The sequence below is a fragment of the Pseudophryne corroboree genome, chromosome 9 (genome assembly GCF_028390025.1).
Source record: "Pseudophryne corroboree isolate aPseCor3 chromosome 9, aPseCor3.hap2, whole genome shotgun sequence".
NCBI classification, from domain to species: domain Eukaryota; kingdom Metazoa; phylum Chordata; class Amphibia; order Anura; family Myobatrachidae; genus Pseudophryne; species Pseudophryne corroboree.
The window spans coordinates 446,449,434-446,467,847 of NC_086452.1; the positions used below are offsets into that span (position 1 = coordinate 446,449,434).

Genomic DNA, 18,414 nt, shown 5'->3' on the forward strand with positions numbered 1-18,414 from the left:
CCAGATGTAAGTAGGCATGCATAGCTTTCTTTACAGAGCAGGAGGAAGCATTCTCAGAAGAATTGCAGTTTGCACATGCAATGAGAAAAAGTTGTGTCGGATATCCTGGTGAAGCTCAGAGTAAGCGCAGTGTGCACCTCGTTTTTGCAGACTTCAGTTTGCAGAATGAGATTATTGCAATGAGATAGAAGGGGTGGAGTGGTGGCATTTTTGGGGTCTTCCTTGCCATGCACTTGAATTTTGCACCAACTAAGAGATGACGAAGATCAGCTCTGGCCTCACACTTTTACTCTGCGACATGTTGAGCGAATTTCCAGGTGCACGCATAGCAAGGTGCTTCACACACAAGTGTCGTCTCTAATAGAGACAGTCCTGATGTCCCATTACCCGTAAGGCGATATAAGATGAGGATAAACTGAGCAATATTTTAGGTATATTTAGTATATTTGATTAAAAGGAGTGTTGCTAATGGAATAGGCGGCTGGGCTTCCATGGCTGGTTTTACACATTTGCACTGTGCACCCCTAAAGCTTTTTCCACCCCTCTGCACCCTGAGGTGCTGGTACTGCGAGTGTGAAGAGGAGGTACAGTAGTTTGCTAGACAGAATATTGTATGCGCTTTGCAAATAACTTTTTCTGTTTGCATCGAAGAGAGGTAGAAGGCAGAAAAAGTTTGTTGAAATTCACTTAATTAAGTGACTATTTGGTCTGAACATTATTCACAGTTCATACAAAATCCAGCTGAGTAATGAGACGGTTCTTTTAGGGTGACGTTGGATTGCCCGGTCCATCTGGCCCCCCTGGTCTGCAGGGGACTGGAGGGGTCCCTGGCCAGCCAGGTGCAAGAGGAGAACCTGGACAGCTCGGACCCTCCGGCCCACCAGGAGAGAGGGTAAGGTTGCCCCAAAACATAATCTGCTACATAACATGTCTATTGAGTTAGAGAGAAAAGTAATGCAGTTTTACAAAATAACATGAAAATGACTAAATAATGCATTACAACTGTATGATTTTTGAATATATTTGAAAAAAATATTTAAATAATCCTCCTTTATTAGTAAATAGAAGAGAAACATCACAACAACAACAAAAATAGGAACATTGCAATTTTATTTGTTAGGAAACAATTTTGATAAAATTATTTGGATAATTATCTGTCAGTTTAAAGTTACAACTGACTAGGGGGGTAATTCCGAGTTGTTCGCTCGCTAGCTGCTTTTAGCAGCATTGCACACGCTAGGCCGCCGCCCTCTGGGAGTGTATCTTCGCTTAGCAGAATTGCGAACGAAATATTAGCAGAATTGCGAATAGAAAATTCTTAGCAGTTTCTGAGTAGCTCGAGACTTACTCCTACACTGCGATCAGCTCAGCCCGTTTCGTTCCTGGTTTGACGTCACACACACGCCCTGCGTTCGGCCAGCCACTCCACCGTTTCTCCAGACAGTCCCGCGTTTTATCCTGGCACGCCTGCGTTTTTCCGCACACTCCCTGAAAACGGTCAGTTTCCGCCCAGAAACAACCACTTCCTGTCAATCACACTCCGATCACTTCAACAATGAAAATTCTTCATTCGGACGTGAGTAAATCTACTAAGTTTTGAGCTAAAATACTTAGCGCATGCGCACTGCGTACCATGCGCATGCGCATTTTCGCCTTAATCGCTCCATTGCGAAAATCGGCAATGAGCGAACAACTCGGAATGACCCCCTATGAGTACAAAACAAACAGACATAAAAATTCTCATTTAGGGGTATATGTAATAGCATTTACCGAGGTTCGGAATGTCATCCGAGAATGGCTGTAAAACCAACCCGAAGGTGAGTATCGGTGTGGAGGTTAGGGCCTGAGAGGGAAAAAGTTAGGCAGTTAGGAGGAAGGGGGGGGGGGGGGGGTTAGGGGAGGGGAGAAGGGTAAAATATTTACCCCCATCCAGTGTCAGGATTCTCACTGTTGGGATGCTGCAGTTGGTCATGTGACTGCCAGCATTTCATACCCAACCCATTACATATACCCCTTAGTATGAAATACAGTATAACTGCACACTATTAAGTATAATGACTAAGATTGGTTGCCTTGCGTTACACAGCACCGTTTTATTCAATTATTGGAAAACTCAAATATATATTAGTCAGACTGTATTATCAATAAAAGTAACTGTTATGTGAAAGCATAAAATAAATCATCGTTATTTAAATCTTAAGATTAATTCCCATTATTAGTTCAAATTGCATGAGAAAATATACAGAACATACAAATGTATGACATTGTAATTTGATTAAAAAATATATAAATGTTTTTAAATGCAATGTAAAATTAAAAATTGGTGAACATTGCATTTCCTGTACTGCAAAAATGTATATAACGTTTTATTCTATCATTGCATAAATTGCAATTAAATGCTAAAACAGGCTTGATTAGCATTTATTTCTGTTACCATTTTTAAAATTCTCCGTGAGACAAACTGCCCATTAGCAAATCTACCTCTGTATCTTCCAATGCAACAATGAAAGCAGCTCATGAAATCTAGAACACATACTTGTGAGCCAATAGAATATGTATATAATTCAGTTAAACATGTTTATGTGGGCTTGTTATTATCATCTGTTATTTAGGGTTTGATTGGTTTCCCTGGAAGAGAAGGTAATCCGGGACCCCAGGGGCCACCGGGGCCCTCAGGACCGATGGTAAGGACCTTCTATCACCTGACTCCTATACTACAGAAGTAGAGCCAGAACATGGCACAAAACACTTTGTGGAACCTTTACGTGGCTATACTACATAGATGTCACTGGATATGTATGTTACATAGCAATCGCCTTTGTCATTTAATTATAATAACACACAAAACTAGATACACTTTGGCATACCTTTATGATGTTTAAACAAATAGACATATTAATGCTGTTGTTTAATTTAAGGGACCCCCAGGATCCGCAGGAGCAAAGGGCGACAAGGTATGGTCCAGAAGACTTATGAAATCAGTCACCTGTCAGTGTTATTAGGATGTTCTTATGTATAACATTGATAGTAAACTTCCTTTTGACTCTTTTGGATATATTAAAGACTCGGTACTGATCTTGGGTAAATGAAGAGTATTTGTACGTTATTCTTTGACGACTGTTCATTAAAGCTCTGCCATACAAATAAGTGCATTCGTAATGTAAGAAGAAATACCACAGCGCCCCCCAGTGGTAACATTAACATCCACATATATAGATTGCACATGACTTACCACATTTACTGATTGTGCTGACTTTGTATTGTCGTCTTCTTTAGGGAGATGCAGGAATTGGCCAGTTGGGTCCTAGAGGCGAGAGAGGAGATCCAGGACCGAGGGTATGATTTCTCTATACATAACCTTATACTGGCCTCAATCTATTGCTGAGTAGAACTTATGGGTTTACTTCTGAGTGTAAAGCAGTTGCAACTATGGACGCTTCTAGCTAACTAGATGCAACATCCACCTGCAATAAAGATCATGGTGTAGACAACCTATGTCTCACCAGCTGTTGGGCATGACTTAGTCCTAGCAAGCCAGGCTAGTCTCTGACAGGCATGCTGGGACAGCAGAACAATTGGTTGCTTAATTGTGCTCACTTCATTCATGAGTCCTCAACATTTCCATTCTTGTACTTGCAGGGAGAAGATGGCCGTCCTGGGTCAGAAGGAGACCGTGGCCTCGCAGTAAGTACCCAGAGATGATCTGTGATGGTCAGAGATCTGTTTGCTCTTTGTGTCTTTGACTTTATAGCATTTCTGCTGCCTCCTTAATTTACCTTAATGAATACTGGCTCAGGCCATTGTCACCATAGGAAATAGATAGACAAGGTTAAGACCACTAATTAATTAATTAGCCCAAACTAGAACCAGTGGATGTTGATGCTAGGTCTGTTGTCATCCGTATATAACACTGAGATGAAATTACGGCCTCTGTCTCTGAAGTCACCATAAAACCTCTCTATAGGTGGAGAGGTCTCTCTAGATGTAAAATGTATATTAATGTAAGTAAAGACAAACCCATCCTACGTTTCCAACCCAATGCGCTAGATCAGTCGTTCTCTACCTCAACCCTAAAGTTTTCCCAACAGGTCAGTGGCAACAGGTGGCGTCATTACTGACCTGACAAAATAGATTAACTCACCTGTGCATGATTACAGATCCAGAAAACATGACCTGTTGGCGGTACTTGAGGACCGGAGTTGAGAAATCCATGCTATATATTGTTAGATTATTGTTTCATAATGTACAAAATATCCAAATTGCCTGTGTCTAACATTGTCGTAGTTATATTTCTATTGTTACTGTACCTATAACTTGGTGCTGTTTCTAATGTCCCTGTATTTGTATTTATAAGGGTGTTCCAGGAAACAGAGGAGAACGCGGCGACAAGGTGAATTATTTAGTATATATGTAATCATTTATTTAGCATGGTCAGGTCATGTTGAGGTGTAGTGTCCTGTGTCTGTATATGGTGTAATAGATGTATTATGGATGGTCATGTCCAGTGGTCAGGTCATGTTGGAGGTGTAGTGTCCTGTGTCTGTATATGGTGTAATAGATGTATTATGGTCATGTCCAGTGGTCAGGTCATGTTGGTGGTGTAGTGTCCTGTGTCTGTATAGGGTGTAATAGATGTATTATGGTCATATCCAGTGGTCAGGTCATGTTGGTGGTGTAGTGTCCTGTGTCTGTATAGGGTGTAATAGATGTATTATGGTCATGTCCAGTGGTCAGGTCATGTTGGTGGTGTAGTGTCCTATGTCTGTATAGGGTGTAATAGATGTATTATGATCATGTCCAGTGGTCAGGTCATGTTGGTGGTGTAGTGTCCTATGTCTGTATAGGGTGTAATAGATGTATTATGGTCATGTCCAGTGGTCAGGTCATGTTGGTGGTGTAGTGTCCTATGTCTGTATAGGGTGTAATGGATGTATTATGGTCATGTCCAGTGGTCAGGTCATGTTGGTGGTGTAGTGTCCTATGTCTGAATAGGGTGTAATAGATGTATTATGGTCAGGTCATGTTGGGGGTGTAGTGTCCTATGTCTGTATAGGGTGTAATAGATGTATTATGGTCATGTCCAGTGGTCAGGTCATGTTGGGGGTGTAGTGTCCTATGTCTGTATAGGGTGTAATAGATGTTTTATGGTCATGTCCAGTGGTCAGGTCATGTTGGCGGTGTAGTATCCTATGTCTGTATAGGGTGTAATAGATGTATTATGGTCATGTCCAGTGGTCAGGTCATGTTGGAGGTGTAGTGTCCTATGTCTGTATAGGGTGTAATAGATGTATTATGGTCATGTCCAGTGGTCAGGTCATGTTGGTGGTGTAGTGTCCTATGTCTGTATAGGGTGTAATAGATGTATTATGGTCAGGTCATGTTGGGGGTGTAGTGTCCTATGTCTGTATAGGGTGTAATAGATGTATTATGGTCATGTCCAGTGGTCAGGTCATGTTGGCGGTGTAGTATCCTATGTCTGTATAGGGTGTAATAGATGTATTATGGTCATGTCCAGTGGTCAGGTCATGTTGGGGGTGTAGTGTCCTATGCAGTGGCGCTTTAAGAGAGAAGGAGGCCGTGTTCAGCCTCCTCCGTTCGGGCCGTCTCCTCTCTGCCCTGACGCTGTAGAGTCTGAGCTCTAGAGGGCTCAGACTCTACTGCGCATGCGCAGATCTCCGGGAAAATGGCGCGGCGGCCATTTTCCCTGAGATTTCTCTACTGCGCATGCGCAGAACTCTGTGAAAATGGCCGCTGAGCCATTTTAATGGTGTTTTAACAGCGCTGCGGATGCCGGCGCTGGACTTCGGAGGAGTGTGTGTTTTAAAAATGGGTGCAGTGTGTGCGGTGGGGGCTCTCTTTGGACTCAGGGGCCCGTCTGCATCGCACACATTGCCCTCATTATAGAAACACCAGTGGTACTATGTCTGTATAGGGTGTAATAGATGTATTATGGGCATGTCCAGTGGTCAGGTCATGTTGGGGTTTAGTGTGCTATGTCTGTATAGGGTGTAATAGATGTATTATGGTCATGTCCAGTGGTCAGGTCATGTTGGGGTGTAGTGTTCTATGTCTGTATAGAGTGTAATAGATGTATTATGGTCATGTCCAGTGGTCAGGTCATGTTGGGGTTTAGTGTCATATGTCTGTATAGAGTGTAATAGATGTATTATGGTCAGGTCCAGTGGTCAGGTCATGTTGGGGGTGCAGTGTCCTATGTCTGTATAGGGTGTAATAGATGTATTATGGTCATGGCCAGTGGTCAGGTCATGTTGGGGTTTAGTGTCCTATGTCTGTATAGAGTGTAATAGATGTATTATGGTCATGGTCAGTGGTCAGGTAATGTTGGGGGTGTAGTGTCCTATGTCTGTATAGGGTGTAATAGATGTATTATGGTCATGTCCAGTGGTCAGGTCATGTTGGGGGTGTAGTGTCCTATGTCTGTATAGGGTGTAATAGATGTATTATGATCATGTCCGGTGGTCAGGTCATGTTGGGGGTGTAGTGTCCTATGTCTGTATAGGGTGTTATAGATGTATTATTATTATTATTATTATTATTATTATTATTATTATTATTATAATGTGCAGTGATCAGGTCAGGTTGGGGGTGTAGTGTCCTATGTCTGTATAGGGTGTAACATAATTATATTATGATGTTCAGGGATCAGGTCATGTTCAGACTGTAATACACGATATGGAAAAAAGTATTCGGACGCCTGACCATTACACCAACAGGGACTGTAATGACATTGTGTTCAAATACATATACTTTAATATGGAGTTGTTCCCCCTTTTGCAGTTATAACAGCTTCCACTCTTCTTGGAAGGCTTTCCTCAAGATTTTGTAAAGTTTCTGTAGGAAATTTTGCCCATTCATTCTGTAGAACATTTATGAGGTCAGGCACTGACGAGGTGGACGAGTCTGCCTGGCTCACAATCTCCGTTCCAGTTCATCCCAAAGGTGCTCGATGGGGTTGAGGTCAGGGCTTTGTACGGCCAGTCAATTTCTTTCACACCGAACTCATCAAACCATGTCTTTATAGTCCTTGCTTTGTGCACTGGAGCACACACATGTTGGAATAGAAAAGGGCCTTCCTCAAACTGTTGCTGCAAAGTTGGAAGCATAGCATTGTCCAAAATGTCTTGGTGTACTGAAGTATTAAGATTGCCCTTCACTGGAGATAAGGGGCCTAGCCCAATCCCTGAAAAACAGCCCCATACCATTATCCCTCCTCCACCAAACTTCACAGTTGGCGTAATGCAGTCAGGCAGGTAATAATCTCCAGGCATCCGCCAAACCCAGACTCGCCCATCTGACTGTCAAACAGAGAAGCGTGATTCGTCACTCCACAGAGCACGTTTCCACTGTCCAGTGTCTGTGCGCTTTATACCACTCCATTCGACGCTTGGCATTGGACTTGGTGATGTGAGGCTTGCGTGCAGCTGCTCGGCCATGGAACCCATTCCATTAAGCTCCCGCCACAGTTTTTGTGCTTACATTAATGCCAGTGGAAGTTCGGAACTCTTCAGCTATAGAATATCCAGCAGAGATGAAATTTCACGAACCGTCTTATTGCAAAGGTGGCATCCTATCACAGTTCCACGCTTGATGTCACTGAGCTCTTCAGAATGACCCATTTTGTATCACAAATGTTTGCAAATGGAGATTGTATGCCTACAGTAGGTGCATGACGTTATACACCTCTGGCAACGGGTCTGATTGAAACACCTGAATTCAATAATTAACAAGTGTGGCCAAATACTTTTGTCCATATAGTCTATCTTGTGGCGCAGAGTCTTCCGTGCAGTTTAGAAATTATACTGTACTCAGCATTTCCTTGCATGACTGTGCTACTGTATCTCGTGTTATTACCTTACAGGGTGATTCCGGCCCAGTTGGAATCAAGGGAGATAAGGTACAGTAATAATCCTTACTAACAATTACTTTGTTTTCCTACTTGAAGAGCAGTTTTGATTTATGTTTTTGCAACCTCATCTAGGGAGACACACTGACCATCGAAGGACCTCCTGGTGCAAGAGGAAATAAAGGAGAAACGGTATGGCAGACTTATGTCACGGGTATGACTTATTCTGTGACTCCACGTTCATATTTCCCTTACAAGCAATAATTACGGTGTTAGAGCTGCAGTGAATGTATATTTTATCTCCCGGTACAAAGTTTATGTATTTAATGTCATAACGAGTCTTTGTGTTCTATCAGGGTGACCGAGGGGTGAAAGGTTCTGAGGGTGAAAAGGGCGACAAGGGAGACCAAGGCGTCAGCGGAGAAAAGGTAAGTCATGGCGCTATGTGGGGGCGCATAGTACGCGTCTGCCGTCATATAAAGAGGTTACCATTTGGAGAGAGAAATTATTCATTGCCGCTGTTGTCTTTCAGTACTAGCTGCTAATGTTTGGTTATAACCGTTGTAGGCAGGATGCAATCAATTTGCCGGCTATTGGGATCCCGGCGCTGCTGGCATTTTGGTGGGCCTGATGCCGCTATTGGGATCTTGACAGCCGCTATCCCGCCCGCCAGTAAATTGTATGTAATCCTTGTAGACAAACCCAACAGAATAACTTAATAATTTATGGCAATAGGGAGTTAAAGGAGAACAAGGAGACAAAGGAGCGACTGGCTTTGTAGGACCCAGAGGACCTGGTGGGCAAAAGGTAATAACCTGTTTGGCACTTATCACAAACTGTCGTATCTGCTACAGCATATTACGTAGGCCACCTAATGTTATATATCTACTAACGCTTGTTATGTATAATGGATTGCTTTTGTATCATGGGGGTCATTCCGAGTTGTTCGCTAGCTGCTTTCGTTCACTGTGCAGCGATGAGGCAAAAAATCAGCACTTCTGCGCATGCGTATGCAGCACAATGCGCACGCGCAACGTACTATTACAACGAACGATGTCGTTTCACACAAGGTCTAGCAAAGCTTTTCAGTCACACTGCTGGCCGCAGAGTGATTGACATGAAGAAGGGCGTTTCTGGGTGTCAACTGACCGTTTTCAGGGAGTGTTGAAAAAAATGCAGGCTTGCCAGGAAAAACGCAGGAGTGGCTGGGCGAACGCAGGGCGTGTTTGTGACGTCAAAACAGGAACTGAACAGTCTGAAGTGATCGCAAGCGCTGAGTAGGTTTTGCGCTACTCTGAGACTGCACAAAAAAACTTTGTAGCCGCTCTGCGATCCTTTCGTTCGCACTTCTGCTAAGCTAAAATACACTCCCAGTGGGAGGCGGCATAGCGTTTGCATGGCTGCTAAAAACAGCTAGCGAGCGATCAACTCGGAATGACCCCCATAAACGTTATATATTTCTGCTTATTGCCTTGCTCTGCATCTTTCAAAAGTTATGCTCAAAACTGTAAACATTTTATGTGTTGCTGTTACTATGTACAGCAAACCTCAACACCAGCACTATACCGAATATATAAACCGCTTACATCTACTGGGTTAAACCAGTTAGAATGCAAGATAATTTCCATACATAGAATTATGAAAGCGTTGTTAGCGTAGTAACTCTTTGTTACATCAACCAAGTTTTATTTTACGGAGCTTTAGCCTCCCCCCTGCAGAGCGTCAATAGAACTGACATGTCTACCTGTCTTTCTAGGGAGAAACAGGAGATCCGGGAGTACCTGGAGAGGCTGTGAGTGTCCCTGGTTTGGATTATATAAAAGTGCACTTATTACTAATGCCTTTTCCCACTACTGGAATACTGCTGAATGCTTGACTTCATCTCGTTTGCATACTGCAGCCCCTGGCACAGGGCAGGCAGTGCTAACAGTCAACAGTGTAGACAGGTTAAGAAATATCCTACACGTGTAACCTTTTCTAGAATGAATTTCCGACCTGATATAAAGATAGTTCTTTATTTCTCTATCGTCCTAAGTGGATGCTGGGGTTCCTGAAAGGACCATGGGGAATAGCGGCTCCGCAGGAGACAGGGCACAAAAAAGTAAAGCTTTACTAGGTCAGGTGGTGTGCACTGGCTCCTCCCCCTATGACCCTCCTCCAGACTCCAGTTAGATTTTGTGCCCGAACGAGAAGGGTGCAATCTAGGTGGCTCTCCTAAAGAGCTGCTTAGAGAAAGTTTAGTTTAGGTTTTTTTCTTTACAGTGAGTCCTGCTGGCAACAGGATCACTGCAACGTGGGACTTAGGGGGAAAGTAGTAAACTCACCTGCATGCAGAGTGGATTTGCTGCTTGGCTACTGGACACCATTAGCTCCAGAGGGATCGAACACAGGCCCAGCCGTGGAGTCCGGTCCCGGAGCCGCGCCGCCGACCCCCTTGCAGATGCTGAAGCGTGAAGAGGTCCGGAAACCGGCGGCTGAAGACTCCTCAGTCTTCATAAGGTAGCGCACAGCACTGCAGCTGTGCGCCATTTTCCTCTCAGCACACTTCACTGGGCAGTCACTGAGGGTGCAGAGCGCTGGGGGGGGGCGCTCTGAGAGGCAAATATAAACCTTATACAAGGCTAAAAATACCTCACATATAGCCCATAGGGGCTATATGGAGATATTTAACCCCTGCCTGACTGGAAAAATAGCGGGAGAAGAACCCGCCGAAAAAGGGGCGGGGCCTATCTCCTCAGCACACGGCGCCATTTTCTGTCACAGCTCCGCTGGTCAGAACGGCTCCCAGGTCTCTCCCCTGCACTGCACTACAGAAACAGGGTAAAACAGAGAGGGGGGGCACATTAATGGCTATATATATATATATTAAAGCAGCTATAAGGGAGCACTTAATATAAGGATATCCCTTGTATATATAGCGCTTTGTGGTGTGTGCTGGCAGACTCTCCCTCTGTCTCCCCAAAAGGGCTAGTGGGTCCTGTCTTCATTAGAGCATTCCCTGTGAGTTTGCGGTGTGTGTCGGTACGTGGTGTCGACATGTATGAGGACGATATTGGTGTGGAGGCGGAGCAATTGCCAAATATGCAGATGTCACCCCCCAGGGGGTCGACACCAGAATGGATGCCTTTATTTGTGGAATTACGTGATGGTTTATCTTCCCTTAAACAGTCAGTTGAGGACATGAGGCGGCCGGACAATCAATTAATGCCTGTCCAGGCGCCTCAAACACCGTCAGGGGCTGTAAAACGCCCTTTGCCTCAGTCGGTCGACACAGACCCAGACACGGGCACTGATTCCAGTGACGACGGTAGAAATTCAAACGTATTTTCCAGTAGGGCCACACGTTATATGATTTTGGCAATGAAGGAGACGTTACATTTAGCTGATACTACAGATACCGTAAAACAGGGTATTATGTATGGTGTGAAAAAACTACAAACAGTTTTTCCTGAATCAGAAGAATTAAATGACGTGTGTGATGAAGCGTGGGTTGCTCCTGATAAAAAGTTGATAATTTCAAAAAAAGTTATTGGCATTATACCCTTTCCCGCCAGAGGTTAGGGCGCGCTGGGAAACACCCCCTAAGGTGGACAAGGCGCTCACACGCTTATCCAAACAAGTGGCGTTACCCTCTCCTGAGACGGCCGCACTTAAGGATCCATCAGATAGAAAGATGGAAGTTATTCAAAAGAATATATACACACATGCAGGTGTTATACTACGACCAGCTATAGCAACTGCCTGGATGTGCAGTGCTGGAGTAGTTTGGTCAGAATCCCTGATTGAAAATATTGATACCCTAGATAGGGACAATGTTTTACTGTCGTTAGAACAAATAAAGGATACATTTATCTATATGCGTGATGCACAGAGGGATATTTGCACACTGGCATCTCGGGTGAGTGCTATGTCCATTTCAGCCAGAAGAGCCTTATGGACACGACAGTGGACAGGCGATGCGGATTCAAAACGTCACATGGAGGTTTTGCCGTATAAAGGGGAGGAGTTATTTGGAGTTGGTCTATCAGACTTGGTGGCCACGGCTACTGCCGGGAAATCCACTTTTTTACCTCAAGTCACTCCCCAACAGAGAAAGGCACCGACCTTTCAACCGCAGCCTTTTCGCTCCTACAAAAATAAGAGAGCAAAGGGCTTGTCGTACCTGCCACGAGGCAGAGGAAGAGGGAAGAGACACCAACAGGCAGCTCCTTCCCAGGAACAGAAGCCCTCCCCGGCTCCTGCAAAAACCTCAGCATGACGCTGGGGCCTCTCAAGCGGACTCGGGGACAGTGGGGGGCCGTCTCAAAAATTACAGCGCGCAGTGGGCTCACTCGCAGGTAGACCCCTGGATCCTGCAGATAATATCTCAGGGGTACAGGTTGGAATTAGAGACGGATCCTCCTCATCGTTTCCTGAAGTCTGCCTTACCAACCGTCTCTTCCGAAAGGGAGAGGGTGTTGGAAGCCATTCACAAGCTGTACGCTCAGCAGGTGATAGTCAAAGTACCCCTATTACAACAAGGAAAGGGGTATTATTCCACTCTATTTGTGGTACCGAAGCCGGATGGCTCGGTAAGGCCTATTCTAAATCTGAAGTCCTTGAACCTCTACATAAAAAAGTTCAAGTTCAAGATGGAGTCACTCAGAGCAGTGATAGCGAACCTGGAAGAAGGGGACTTTATGGTATCCTTGGACATCAAGGATGCGTATCTACACGTTCCGATTTACCCCGCACACCAGGGGTACCTCAGGTTCATTGTTCAAAACTGTCACTATCAGTTTCAGACGCTGCCGTTCGGATTGTCCACGGCGCCTCGGGTCTTTACCAAGGTAATGGCCGAGATGATGATTCTTCTTCGAAGAAAAGGCGTATTAGTTATCCCATACTTGGACGATCTCCTAATAAGGGCAAGGTCCAGAGAACAGCTGGAGACAGCTTTAGCACTATCTCAAGAGGTGCTAAGACAACACGGGTGGATTCTGAATATTCCAAAATCCCATTTAATCCCGACAACTCGTCTGCTGTTCCTAGGAATGATTCTGGACACGGTTCAGAAAAAGGTTTTCCTTCCAGAGGAAAAAGCCAAGGAGTTATCCGATCTGGTCAGGAACCTCCTAAAACCAGGAAAAGTGTCAGTACATCAATGCACAAGAGTCCTGGGAAAAATGGTGGCTTCTTACGAAGCAATTCCATTCGGCAGATTCCATGCAAGAATATTCCAAAGGGATCTGTTGGACAAATGGTCAGGGTCGCATCTGCAGATGCACCTGCGAATAACCCTGTCACCAAAGACAAGGGTGTCACTTCTGTGGTGGTTGCAGAAGGCTCACCTATTAGAAGGCCGCAGATTCGGCATTCAGGATTGGATCCTGGTGACCACGGACGCCAGCCTGAGAGGCTGGGGAGCAGTCACACAAGGAAGAAACTTCCAGGGAGTATGGACGAGTCTGGAAAAGTCTCTTCACATAAACATTCTGGAACTAAGAGCAATCTACAATGCTCTAAGCCAGGCGGAACTTCTCCTGCAAGGAAAGCCGGTGTTGATTCAGTCGGACAACATCACGGCGGTCGCCCATGTAAACAGGCAGGGCGGCACAAGAAGCAGGAGTGCAATGGCAGAAGCTGCCAAGATTCTTCGCTGGGCGGAGAATCACGTGATAGCACTGTCAGCAGTGTTCATCCCGGGCGTGGACAACTGGGAAGCAGACTTCCTCAGCAGACACGATCTTCATCCGGGAGAGTGGGGTCTACATCCAGAAGTCTTCAACATGTTAATAGACCGTTGGGAAAGACCAATTGTAGACATGATGGCGTCTCGCCTCAACAAGAAACTGGACAAATATTGCGCCAGGTCAAGAGATCCACAGGCAATAGCTGTGGACGCACTGGTAACTCCTTGGGTGTACCAGTCAGTGTATGTGTTTCCTCCTCTGCCGCTCATACCAAAGGTATTGAAGATCATACGGCAAAGAAGAGTAAGAACAATACTAGTGGTTCCGGATTGGCCGAGAAGGACTTGGTATCCGGAACTTCAAGAGATGCTCACGGACGAACCGTGGCCTCTACCTCTGAGAAGGGACCTGCTACAGCAGGGTCCCTGTCTTTTTCAAGACTTACCGCGGCTGCGTTTGACGGCATGGCGGTTGAACGCCAGATCCTAAAAGGGAAAGGCATTCCAGAAGAAGTCATTCCTACCTTGATTAAGGCACGGAAGGAAGTCACCGTGAAACATTATCACCGCATTTGGCGAAAATATGTAGCGTGGTGCGAGGATCGGAGGGTTCCGACGGAGGAATTCCAACTGGGTCGTTTCCTACATTTCCTGCAATCAGGATTATCTATGGGTCTCAAATTGGGATCCATTAAGGTTCAAATTTCGGCCCTGTCAATATTCTTCCAAAAAGAATTGGCCTCTGTCCCTGAGGTCCAGACTTTTGTCAAGGGAGTACTGCATATACAGCCTCCTGTGGTGCCTCCGGTGGCACCGTGGGATCTAAATGTAGTTTTAGATTTCCTCAAATCCCATTGGTTTGAACCATTGAAAAAGGTGGATTTGAAATATCTCACATTGAAAGTGACTATGTTACTAGCCCTGGCCTCTGCCAGGAGAGTATCTGAATTGGCGGCTTTATCTTATAAAAGTCCTTATCTAATCTTCCATTCGGATAGGGCAGAACTGCGGACTCGTCCGCATTTTCTCCCTAAAGTGGTATCAGCATTTCATCTGAACCAACCTATTGTGGTGCCTGCGGCCACTAGCGACTTGGAGGACTCCAAGTTGTTGGACGTTGTCAGAGCCTTAAAAATATACATTGCAAGGACGGCTGGAGTCAGAAAATCTGACTCGCTGTTTATATTGTATGCACCCAACAAGTTGGGCGCACCTGCTTCTAAGCAGTCGATTGCTCGTTGGATTTGTAACACAATTCAACTTGCACATTCTGTGGCAGGCCTGCCACAGCCTAAAACTGTAAAAGCCCACTCCACAAGGAAGGTGGGCTCATCTTGGGCGGCTGCCCGAGGGGTCTCGGCATTACAACTCTGCCGAGCAGCTACGTGGTCGGGGGAGAACACGTTTGTAAAATTTTACAAATTTGATACCCTGGCAAAGGAGGACCTGGAGTTCTCTCATTCGGTGCTGCAGAGTCATCCGCACTCTCCCGCCCGTTTGGGAGCTTTGGTATAATCCCCATGGTCCTTTCAGGAACCCCAGCATCCACTTAGGACGATAGAGAAAATAAGAATTTACTTACCGATAATTCTATTTCTCGGAGTCCGTAGTGGATGCTGGGCGCCCATCCCAAGTGCGGATTATCTGCAATACTTGTACATAGTTATTGTTAACTAATTCGGGTTATTGTTAAGGAGCCATCTTTAAGAGGCCCTTTCTGTTGTCATACTGTTAACTGGGTTTAGATCACAAGTTGTACGGTGTGATTGGTGTGGCTGGTATGAGTCTTACCCGGGATTCAAAATGCCTCCCTTATTGTGTATGCTCGTCCGGGCACAGTACCTAACTGGAGTCTGGAGGAGGGTCATAGGGGGAGGAGCCAGTGCACACCACCTGACCTAGTAAAGCTTTACTTTTTTGTGCCCTGTCTCCTGCGGAGCCGCTATTCCCCATGGTCCTTTCAGGAACCCCAGCATCCACTACGGACTCCGAGAAATAGAATTATCGGTAAGTAAATTCTTATTTTAAACTATCGCTTTGCAAATTGTATATTCATAGTGTTAGGGTCTCCTGCCCTGTGCTGCCACGTCGTCATGGCAACCGGGAGACAAGTGCTAGCGGAGTGGCCTGAGCGCAGCTGATACTCCGGTTCGGGTCTTTTGCTGTGCAGTGGTTACAGGCTTTGTGCACGGCAGGGGATCCGGTGCTGGTTTTTGTGCTCACAGTCTGTGAGGTCTGAGTGGGGCGTGGACAGCACCTGCTATATAAGGCCTCTTCTCAGGTTAAGCAGATGCTGCTGAATCTTTGTTGGTTAGTCAGTTCCTGAAAGTTAGCCAGTACTGTGTAGCTTTGTATTTGTTGTTGCTTACTGCAAATAGGCCTTAGGATTTGGTACTACACTCCGCCAATCCAGACCTAGCAGTAAGACTGGAGTCAGTCGTTTAACTTGCTGGGGTTCTTTTGCTACTCTGTGAACTTAGCAAGTTTGCGGCTGTATTCTCAGACTTGCCTGCCTAAATCCTGTCTCACTGTGCAAGGTGTTCTGGTGTCAGTTTAGTGGCAGTAAGCTGAACCAGTGCACTGCAAGTGAGGATTAGGATTGTGGAGACTCTCCTTGTGTCTATCATTCCATCTCTGACCAAGGAGTTTACTGCCACACCCGTTGGTAACCCTTTAGGGTTTTGCTGTTGCCCTTAGCAACAGCATTTCGGGTTCTCTACGTATTAAAACACAACATCTTGCTTTTCATCTGAGCACTCCTAATACTAGGGAGACACCCAGTTTCTTAGCCTCTGGGCTTCTCTGTTCACTTTGTGTTTATTTTGTTACCCTATCACCTTCTGTGTACATAATGTCATATTCCCCAGTCTGTCTGTGAGTTCATTTGTTTTGCATCCCTCTCCGTTCAGACACCAGTACATTCCTGCAGGCACTGGTGTGCATAACACATAGTGACAGATGAGCTAGAATTTCCAAATACATTGTAAGCCTTTGGTGCCATTTCCACCAGTGCACATTTAGTCACATTGATTTACATGGTTTTGATGTCACCTGAACACCACCTGCTCATCTGTGATTGCTGTCTTTAGGGAATCCCAGGTAAAGACGCTCTACCTGGATCAAGAGGAGAAAAAGGAGAATATGGCCTTAATGGACTAAGAGGACCAAAGGTGAGAATCCTAGATCAGGTATCTTATGCGGTATATGGCATCAGGTATATGTGTTATTTAAATAGTATCCTGATCCGTTATTTCTCTTTGTGGATATACTAGGGGTAATGGTAGGGGACATTATGCAGAAATATTTTTAAAACCTAGACATGTAATTCGATGTGTAGAGAGACTAAGCAATTCATTTTCCGATCTGCAATGTGTTTTGTTTCAGGGTGACCGTGGTATAAAAGGTGCCTGTGGCCTTGATGGCGAAAAGGGAGATAAGGTAATATCGAATCATCTCCATACAATTCAATATTCCATATGTCTCTGACCTGTCATTGCAGACAATGCAGGGGACTGAAAAAAAAAGAGAAACTAAAATTCATTATTACATCTCTTTCAAAAAGCAGATAGTTGTGCACCCTTGTGTGAATCAACCAACATGCAACGTACATAGGCCCTCATTCCGAGTTGTTCGCTCGTTATTTTTTTCTCGCAACGGAGCGATTAGTCGCTAATGCGCATGCGCAATGTCCGCAGTGCGACTGCGCCAAGTAAATTTGCTATGCAGTTAGGTAATTTACTCACGGCATTACAAGGTTTTTTCTTCGTTCTGGTGATCGTAATGTGATTGACAGGAAGTGGGTGTTTCTGGGCGGAAGCTGGCCGTTTTATGGGTGTGTGCGAAAAAACGCTACAGTTTCTGGGAAAAACGCGGGACGACAAGCACTGAACTGATCGCAGATGCTGAGTAAGTCTGGAGCTACTCAGAAACTGCTAAGAAGTGTCTATTCGCAATTCTGCTAATCTTTCGTTCGCAATTTTGATAAGCTAAGATTCACTCCCAGTAGGCGGCGGCTTAGCGTGTGCAAAGCTGCTAAAAGCAGCTTGCGAGCGAACAACTCGGAATGACCACCATAGTGCGTATCTGTTACCTAGGAGACTGCCAGTCAGTCATGCTCAGGCTTCTTTACTGCCATAGTCATGCAAGATAGTGAAGCACCGCTCAGTAATCTTAGCTTTTATCAAAACATAAAAACCAACATTGTGATTTAGTGAATTATAATTGCATCTGTTATTTCTGATATAATGCTGAGAGAATGCGGGACGGGAGTATCTGTGCCTGCCTGTTCTCCGTTCTATTGTCTGCTGGACAGAAAAGAGTTCATTAAGATGTGTTAAAGCAATCTGGAGAGAAGAAATTGGGCTCTGTAAGTCTCAGAGCCACGCTGCCATGGGTGCGCCATGTTTCTGTACCAGAAGCCTTTAAGTCATTTTCTGTCTGAGGTTTAACGCCAGCTACTGAATGCTATTTGTGTTACAGCCCTGCAATATGTATTTGTTGTTTTTTGTTTAAAGTTCCAGCGTAAACAAATTGTGCGCACTAATGTTCTGTTCTCAGTGTGTTCCTGAGTGATCCTTGTAGTGTCAATTTTAGGGTGATACAGGAATGCATGGGCGCCATGGACTTCCGGGGAGGAAGGGCGATACGGTAAGTGATCTCATAATATAACAGTCACTGCTTCCAGAACTGCATGTCAGTGTTTTACACAGGACACAGAGGTACATTTACTAAGCAGTGATAAGAGCGGAGAAGTGAGCCAGTGGAGATGTTTCCCACGGCAACCAATCAGCACTGAAGTAACATCTATAATTTACATACTATAAAATGATACAGAGCTGCTGATTGGTTGATGGGGAAATTTCTCCACTGGCTTACTTCT

The 18,414-nt window shown here is 45.0% G+C and overlaps 1 protein-coding gene across 1 annotated transcript in view; it reads left to right on the plus strand.

The window, feature by feature from the left end:
• Positions 1-18,414, plus strand: part of COL7A1 (collagen type VII alpha 1 chain) — a 215,617-nt gene that overhangs the window by 188,159 nt on the left and 9,044 nt on the right. The window contains exons 98-111 of the mRNA XM_063941553.1: positions 767-892; positions 2,613-2,684; positions 2,919-2,954; positions 3,277-3,336; positions 3,640-3,684; positions 4,355-4,390; positions 7,880-7,915; positions 8,000-8,056; positions 8,221-8,292; positions 8,600-8,671; positions 9,621-9,656; positions 16,625-16,705; positions 16,920-16,973; positions 18,129-18,182. Coding sequence (XP_063797623.1) covers positions 767-892; positions 2,613-2,684; positions 2,919-2,954; positions 3,277-3,336; positions 3,640-3,684; positions 4,355-4,390; positions 7,880-7,915; positions 8,000-8,056; positions 8,221-8,292; positions 8,600-8,671; positions 9,621-9,656; positions 16,625-16,705; positions 16,920-16,973; positions 18,129-18,182 — 837 coding nt within the window. The remainder of the gene's footprint in view (positions 1-766; positions 893-2,612; positions 2,685-2,918; positions 2,955-3,276; positions 3,337-3,639; positions 3,685-4,354; positions 4,391-7,879; positions 7,916-7,999; positions 8,057-8,220; positions 8,293-8,599; positions 8,672-9,620; positions 9,657-16,624; positions 16,706-16,919; positions 16,974-18,128; positions 18,183-18,414) is intronic.